At 46.1% G+C, this 8,736-nt stretch overlaps 1 protein-coding gene across 1 annotated transcript; it reads left to right on the top strand.

Annotated features, from left to right (window-relative positions):
• On the top strand, positions 1–8,736 carry LMOD2 (leiomodin 2). Its single transcript, XM_043589388.1, has 3 exons — positions 1–423; positions 6,266–7,612; positions 8,375–8,736. Exons 1-3 carry the CDS (start codon positions 151–153, stop codon positions 8,399–8,401), a joined length of 1,647 nt encoding a protein of 548 aa, XP_043445323.1. The 5' UTR covers positions 1–150; the 3' UTR covers positions 8,402–8,736.

Genomic DNA, 8,736 nt, shown 5'->3' on the forward strand with positions numbered 1-8,736 from the left:
TGCATTGTCACGGCCCTGTATCACCGCTCTTAAAAGGCCACTCTGAGCTCCAGTTGCTGACCAGCCTGCCTACTTGCCTCCCTGCCTGCTGCCGGCTGCCTTGAATGCCTGGTTCTCCAAGCTCCTTGTGGGTCTGACAAAGCAGGGACCATGTCTACCTTTGGCTACAGGAGAGGACTTAGCAAATATGAATCCATCGATGAGGATGAACTTCTCGCTTCCCTGTCAGCTGAGGAGCTGAAGGAGCTAGAGAGGGAGTTGGAAGACATTGAACCTGATCACAGCCTTCCCGTGGGGCTAAGGCAAAAGAGTCTGACCGAGAAAACCCCCACGGGGACATTCAGCAGAGAGGCACTGATGGCCTATTGGGAAAAGGAGTCCCAAAAACTCTTGGAGAAGGAGAGGCTGGGGGAGTGTGGAAAGGTAGGCTCTCGGGTTTTTTCCTTAGCTACTCCTACCCCCGACCCCCACCCCCAACCCGGGAACCTGTTTTCTCTAACTTTTTAGTCCTCTTCACTTTTCTTTCCTCATAACCCATTTGCACCTGCTACTGAACAATTCCTCAGGCCACCCAGGGGAACATAATATGTAAAATTCTTAGCTGGGATCCTTCGATTGACTTTTAGTCAATCAAGATTGCATTTTCAAGAGGAAAATAATTCACAAGCAAGGCATGGGTTTAGATATATTGCCAGACATAAGTCTAATTTCAGTTACAAGTTGCTGATGTGGAATAGTGTGTGTGACATTACATATATATTGCAGTTAGGTAGATTTAGTTCCTTCTATAAAGACAGAAGTGGGTACTCTGGCTGCTTTGACTGTAATGGTGACTACAGTAAAAATGATTCTTTTTTTTTTTTTCCAACACCGAAAAGTGAGCAGTGGTGGGAAATACGCAGGACTGAGAGCCAGGGGGCCTTATTTCGAGTCCCTGTGCTGTCCCTAAGTTGTTAGACCTTGAACAGATAGTCCATCTCTGCAGGCTTCTCTTTCCCACCTGTCCATTGAGGGAGTTGAATCTAGGGTTTCTTTTGTAAATCGAGAACACCTTTGAGATTTTGATAAGTTACAAAACTTCTCCTGCAGATACTGTCCGTGTCTTGTGCATACACACACAACCTTTTACATGGCATTTCAAAATGACGCCCTACATCCCGAAACCCACCTGGGGACCCAAGTTAAACATGCCTGAGTAGATAACCTCTAAGATTCCTTCCTGCTTTATAATGGTGATCCTGAGACCAGGAAATGTGCTTATGTTAGAGCTCGGGTCTTTTAAGCTCTTGTGTTCTGCCCAGTAAACAGTTACTTCGGATTTGCCTTACAGATCGTTAAGAGAGGAAAGCTCAAAAGACTATTCTCTGGGAAAATAGCAATTTGAATACAGTATAATAAATTCCTGAACCTGTGGAATAACACAGGTCAGAAGCAACAGTTTAAAACCTGTGGGCTACACTAGAATCATTTGAAATCAAAATGGCCTGAATCCAATGGCAAAGACTTCCACAGTACTAATCTAGGCACTGTTAGATGATCTTGATGATAGGGTGTGTGGGCCACATTTGTAGCAAGATATGTGTGAGCCTTGTTCATGTCAATCATTGTGGGAAGGGCCACTGGGATCAAGCCAGGGTCTGCCAAGGCCACGGTGTCTGCCTGCACTGAGGGGTGGAAGGGGAAAGTGAGGCCAGGATTGGGCTGGTCAGTTTCTCCACAACTATGATTTTCAGAGGTCCTTTTCCCCTCCTGATGTGGGATTATGTGGGAAAATCTGATAAAATATATAAACTATAACATTTTGATTATAGTTCTTAAAGAATTTCCTTGATAAAAAGATGAAAATTGCCACAGAATATCCAAGACAGATAACCATCACAGCAGTAACCCAACAAAGGTATTTTCATGTCAGAATGTCTTTATATCTGTAGGAATCAAAGGGCAAAGCCTGTTGTCCGTTATGATGGAACCCGTCCTGATCCTGCCAAAGGTTTTGCTGATCCCTGCCAGTGGCTTATCAGCTCAATTAGAGAGGCTGTGTGTTGATGAACTTCGATTCCCTTCCGGGTAGTTAACTTTTCTGCCACTGCACTTTCCCAGCTGGCCAGCTGTCCCTGTAGTCACAAGGGGGTCTGAGCAGAAGCCTCGGAGCCTGTAAATCCATTCCCACACAGGACAAAGTTCAAGGCAGCTGGCAGGTGGGTAGGGGAGGGAGTGGCCATGTAAGTGAAGAACAGTGCAATATGGACCACAAGAAGGAGATGGGGGTCTTGGTTATCAGGCCATTGTCTTTGAAAGGCTTATGAAAACCATGTTCAACTCCTATTGAACGGCGGCCTCTGTCCACTTGGGTTCACACAAACTTAGGCTGCATTAAGCTCCAAGGGGCCTTGGAGGCCAGAGGGCCACCCCCCCCCTAATTTGAGTATCTGTTGGGCCTCAGGCATAGGTGCCAATAAATTCACTCATATTATTTAGTTGAATTCTTACTCTTGCACATGAGAATTGAGACTAGGAGAGGTTAAGAAATTCAGTTGAAGTTAACAGTTTATTAGGAGAGCTGACATTCAGACCGAGGTCTGCTGATGCCAAGACCACGATTCTCAAATTGTGAGTCCCCAACCCATCGGCATTACCTGGGAATTTCTTAGAACTGCTCATTCTAGGGCTCCCCCAGATCTCCTGGGAGTGGAGCCCAGCATTTTGTGGTCTCACAAGCCCCTCAGGTGATTATGGCACACACCACAGTGGAGGACCGCTCAACTGTACTGAGACCTCTCAGAGATTTACTGATTTGACTACAGTCAGCCAGCTCTTTAGGGGTAGACCCAGAACCAGAACCGAAAACCAAGCCTCTTGCCTCTCTTGTTCACGTAAAGATGCCAGGGAGGTGATCAGGAGACATGGTTGGCCACTACCTTCTTGTTGCCTTATTTATTCCCCGAGAGTGCCAACATTCATGTTCTCTCTACTAGCCCTCATGCCTCACCCCATCCCCACCTTCCCACCCCCCATTCTCACAAGGATCAAGGTTAACTCCAGAGCACTGGCAGAGAGCAGACCTGGAACAGTGCAGTCAGTCCAAAAGCCAGATAACATAGGAAGTAGGCAAAGATTATTTTTTCATATCCTCTTAACTCCGTCTCCAGACACTTTTCTCCCTTCTGGTGTCTTTCTTTTAGGTGTCCCCCACCTAGGGTGGCTAACCATCTCAGATTGTCTGGGACTATCTAGATTTAAGAACTGAAAATCCTGCGTCCTGGGAAACCTCTCAGTTCCAGGTGACCGGGGACAGTCACCTGCTGAGCGCTGGACCCATCCTGACTGTCAGCAGCTGGTAGCCAATGTCAGTTTAGATCCGTTCAGCCAACAGATATTTATTGAACTCCTACTATATGCTAAACACTGCACTAGGTAAACAAAACAGACAGGATCCCTGTCCTTACCCAGTTAACAGTCTTTTGGGAAAAATGACAAACAAGTAATTAAAATAGGTACTTGGGATGTCTGGGTGGCTCAGTCAGTTAAACTTCCGACTCTTGACTTTGGCTCAGGTCGTGATCTCACGGTTCATAAGCTGACAGCAGGGAGCCTACTTGGGATTCCCTCTCTCTGTCTCTCTCTCTCCTTGTCTCTCTGCCCCTTCCCCGCTCTGCTCTGTCTCTCTAAATAATAAATAAATAAATAAATAAATACTTCACTGGGGGAAGTACAATGCCCTATATGGCAAGGATAATATGAGGGGATAATATGAGGAAGTGTCAAAGAAGGCTTTCTGGAAAAAGTGTCATTTAGATGTTACATTAAGACTCATTGCTGGGTAACAGTTTCAGATATTGTCTCTCAGACACATTTTTGCTTGTTTGTTTTTATTTATTTATTTTTGAGACAGCACAAGCAGGGGAGGGGGAGAGAGAGGAGGACAGAGGATCTAAAGCTGGCTTTGCACCGACAGCAGTGAGCCCGCCGCCAGGCTCGAACACAGGAGCTGTGAGATCATGCCTGAGTGGAAGTCGGACACTCCACCAACTGAGCCACCCAGGTGCCCCTCTCAGATACATCTTGAGGGGAAAACATCTCTTGCAGATAAGAGCCTGAAGGTCTTCCAGGGGATAGGGGATAACATGTAAGGCTGGCATGAAGGGCAGTTTACCTTACATTTTGAGAAGGTCCCTTTCCTCCAAATACCGAAACAGCTAAAACTTCACACAAACACACACACACACACACACACACGCACGCACGCACGTAGTATTCCCCATCCTCCTGCTCCTGAAGAAGTAAGTAAATAAAGACCGGATAACCATCCCAGGAGTGGCTGACCCCTTCCCCAGGCCATCGCTTGGTGCCTGCCACTCCAAACAAGTGGATAACTGGAGGCTATTTTGTGGTAGCAACTGGGCAAACAAACCTGGAGACGCGCACAGTGTTTCCAAAGCTCATTCCACATGCCTCAGGCGGCAGGAGCCCTGGGGGGAAAGGGAGGGCGTGGGGCCTTAGAGGAGATAAAAGAAAGGACTAAAAAGATAGCATTAGGGGAAATCAGACTCTGTTAGCAATTTCCAGAATTTTTTATTTTTTTTATCAGAAAAGATAGCAAGAAAAAGAGAAAGAGGGGGTCATTCAGGCTTCTTAGTGCAAAGTCTTGTAAGCAGGAAAGACAAAGATAGCATTGAGACTGTGTTTGCCTGAAAGTCTTTCATAATTGATACATGGTAAATAATTTAAGACCATGAGGCCGGGGCAATGGCTTGCTTCAAGATTTTCTACTGTTCTCTGCTGTTTCACGTGATGGTTGGAATCCAGTTAGGGCCAGGGGCCATTATCTTTCCCACCTGCTGTCTTCCGCAGTCCATCTCATTTAACCCTGCCCCAGCGTGAGATTTCAAGTTGATTTGCTGCAAAGGGTGACCTGAATGTTTTTCTGCATCGAGCTAGGTTTTGACCTGCAGCTAAGAACAGCAGCCCTGCCCCCTCGGCTTCTCTTCCCCCACAGCAGCAACAGGGACAGCGGCCACTCTCAGGTGGTGCGGGGCCTCTGAGACCCTGTGCCAGGCCCTACCCCAGAGGTAGGTTCTGGCTGGAGAAGCAAAGGATGCCGCTGCCTCTGGCTTCACTGAGACAAGTCGGGGCACAGAGCACTCCGCGGCTGTCGCAGCTGCTTCTGGAGGCAACTCGGGGGAAGAATTTTTGAGCATTCAGAAAGGGAATCCATTAACATGTTGTGTATTTTCGTTGTCATTTGTTTCTTCGGGATGGAGAAATAAGGAAGGGCAGAGGAGTGATTCCAGAAGGGAGGGTTGAATTTGCTAAATTCTAAGTAAACAAGGAGTCACATAGTTCAGAGCAAGTTGTTAAAGAGAATGAGAAACGGGGGCGCCTGGGTGGCGCAGTCGGTTAAGCGTCCGACTTCAGCCAGGTCACGATCTCGCGGCCCGTGAGTTCGAGCCCCACGTCGGGCTCTGGGCTGACGGCTCAGAGCCTGGAGCCTGTTTCCGATTCTGTGTCTCCCTCTCTCTCTGCCCCTCCCCCGTTCATGCTCTGTCTCTCTCTGTCCCAAAAATAAATAAACATTGGAAAAAAAAAAAAAAAAAAGAATGAGAAACGTATCAAGGGTTTTCCAAAGCTGAAGTTCTGACTCATTTATTCAAATTGACAAAATGATAGTAAATTTTATTTTTTTTTATTTAAAAAAATTTTTTTAACGTTTATTTGTTTTTGAGACAGAGAGAGAGAGAGAGCATGAACGGGGGAGGAGCAGAGAGAGAGGGAGACACAGAATTGGAAGCAGGCTCCAGGCTCTGAGCCATCAGCCCAGAGCCCGACGCGGGGCTCGAACCCACAGACCGCGAGATCGTGACCTGAGCTGAAGTCGGACGCTTAACCGACTGAGCCACCCAGGCGCCCCGATAGTAAATTTTAATACAGTGTGTTGAATTCTAGATATTTATGCTGCAGAAAACAAATGAAATTGTTTGTTTATAAAAGCTGTTGAAAGATATGCAATGAAAGGTGAACCCTGATCACCCCAACTAGAGAGGTCAGAAGCAAGAGAGTGGTCTTTTTTCCTTTTTGCTTTTGTATTACTTGCCGTGTGTTATTTCCCTTTTTTATTTGCTGAGATATAATTGACATATAACATTGTTTTGCTTTTAGATGTACAACATAGTGGTTTGATCTATTGCAAAACCATGTGTTACTGTTGTAAATTTTTTTTAAATGTGCTGACAAATGACCAATTTACTGATGCTACTGTGCTCTTCAGGTTGCAGAAGAAGACAAGGAAGAGAGTGAGGAAGAGCTTGTTTTCACTGGAAGTAACAGTGAGATTTCTGAGGAGGTGTATACAGAAGAGGAGGAGGAGGAGGAGGAGGAGGAGGAGGAAGAGGAGGAAGAGGAAGGAACAGCTGAGAAGGAGAAAGGTATTAATGGAACTGTAAATTATGATAGCACCGATTCTGATAACTCTAAGCCAAAGACATTTAAAAGTCAAATCGAAAACATAAATTTGACCAATGGCCACAGTGGAAGGAACACAGAGTCGCCAGCTGCCCTTCACCCTTGCGGAAATCCTACCGTGATTGAGGATGCCTTGGAAAAGATAAGGAACAACGACCCTGACACCACAGAGGTCAACTTGAACAACATCGAGAACATCACGTCGCAGACCCTCGCCCGCTTCGCCGAGGCACTCAAGGGCAACACGGTGGTGAAGACCTTCAGTCTGGCCAACACACGCGCGGACGACAGCGCGGCCATGGCCATTGCGGAAATGCTCAAAGTCAACCGGTACATCACCAACGTCAACGTGGAGTCCAACTTTATCACGGGCAAGGGGATCCTGGCCATCATGAGGGCTCTGCAGCACAACACGGTGCTCACGGAGCTCCGCTTCCACAACCAGAGGCACATCATGGGCAGCCAGGTGGAGATGGAGATCGTCAAGCTGCTCAGGGAGAACACCACGCTGCTGAGACTGGGTTACCATTTTGAGCTCCCAGGACCAAGAATGAGCATGACGAGCCTCTTAACGAGAAATATGGATAAACAGAGGCAGAAGCGGATGCAGGAACAAAAACAGCAAGAGGGCTGTGATGGAGGAGCCAATCTTAGGACCAAAGTCTGGCAGAGAGGAACACCTGGCTCTTCCCCTCATGCATCTCCCAGGCACTCTCCCTGGTCATCCCCCAAACTCCCCAAGAAAGTCCAAACTGTGAGGAGGAGCCGCCCTCCATCTCCTGTGGTCCCACCCCCTCCTCCTCCCCCACCCCCCCCTCCTCCTCCTCCTCCTCCCCAAAAGCTGCCACCTCCTCCCCCACCCCCCCCCCCCCCTCCTCCGCTCCCAGAGAAAAAACTCATCACTCGAAACATTGCAGAAGTCATCAAACAACAGGAGAGTGCCCAGCGGGCATTACAAAATGGACGGAAGAAGAAAAAAGGGAAAAAGGTTAAGAAACAGCCAAACAATATCCTAAAGGAAATTAAAAATTCCCTGAGGTCAGTGCAAGAGAAGAAAATGGAAGACACTTCCCGACCTTCTACCCCACTGAGATCAGCTCATGAGAATCTCATGGAAGCTATTCGGGGAAGCAGCATAAAACAGCTAAGGCGGGTAAGTAACCCAAGAGCAGATTTGGGGCACGGATGTGGTAAGTGAGGAAGCCCCTACGACACGATGGTACCAAAGTCACCTCTCAACATATTTATTAATGTTTAAAATATTGCAGCATGCAAGAGCAAGCATCCACATTCGGAATACCAGGAGCAGGTGACCAGTGGCCACATTTCCACTGGAGAATGAGTCTGGGCCACCTTCTTAGCATCTCGGTTCCAGAAAGGCCAGGCCTATTTTAAGTACCTCCAATATATAAAAATCCTGATTTCCTTAATAAGAAAATCAGGGAATATAATCTATATTCCAAAAAAGATTATCACTTGTCAAAATTTTTACCACAAAGTTTCAGGTGATTTAAAACCTAATTTACAATATAGAGGCACGTGGGTGGCTCTGTAGGTTGAGCATCTGACTCTTGGTTCCGGCTCAGGTCATGATCTCACGGTTTGTGGCATCGAGCTCCACGTCGGACTCTGTGCTGACAACTCAGAGCCTGCTTGGGATTCTCTCTCTGCCCCTCCCCAACTCGCGCACATGAGCCCTCTCTCTCAAAATAAATAAACTTCAAAAAATAATAAAAATACAAATAAATGTTAAAAATAAAACCTAATGTATCATATAAAATTTGAATATCACACAACAATAATCAATCTATATCTGAGGTAGTTTCAGAGAACACTGCTCGAGACGTGCCCTACAGATAGTTTTCGTTTTATCGTTTGTGTTGTTTTATTGAAAGAAAATTCCCCACTCTTCTAGGTGGAAGTTCCAGAAGCTCTGCGATAAAAACATGATCTTGAGAAGAGGATGCAGAATCATTCAGCGGTATTAAATCGAATGCATTGTGACCTGTTTCTAAAGTACCTTCTTCAGTTTGAAATGTTTCCTGACTTTAAAAATAGCCTCACCCATTAATTCCAAAAAGAATTTTAAGAAACAATCAGCATGTTTCTTCTGTAAATATGAAAATAAACTACTTTTTTATGTTATGAGATTTGTATTGGCAAGAAGCAGTTTATTTAAAGATGCTCTTATATCCCTGGATGTGTTGGTAACTCCGAGCTGTTGTGAGTTAATGAAATGTGCTGTTATTTTTGTAATCCCAATAAATTTGGATTGAA

This window comes from Prionailurus bengalensis, chromosome A2, assembly GCF_016509475.1.
Source record: "Prionailurus bengalensis isolate Pbe53 chromosome A2, Fcat_Pben_1.1_paternal_pri, whole genome shotgun sequence".
Classification (NCBI taxonomy): Eukaryota; Metazoa; Chordata; class Mammalia; order Carnivora; family Felidae; genus Prionailurus; species Prionailurus bengalensis.

What these genes read in the sequence shown, in the direction of transcription:
- LMOD2 (XM_043589388.1), top strand. Translation starts at nt 151, where the DNA reads ATGTCTACCTTTGGCTACAGGAGAGGACTTAGCAAATATGAATCCATC. An exon ending in GGCTGGGGGAGTGTGGAAAG is followed by an intron (nt 424 to 6,265) that starts GTAGGCTCTCGG and finishes TGTGCTCTTCAG; the next exon opens with GTTGCAGAAGAAGACAAGGA. An exon ending in GCATAAAACAGCTAAGGCGG is followed by an intron (nt 7,613 to 8,374) that starts GTAAGTAACCCA and finishes CCACTCTTCTAG; the next exon opens with GTGGAAGTTCCAGAAGCTCT.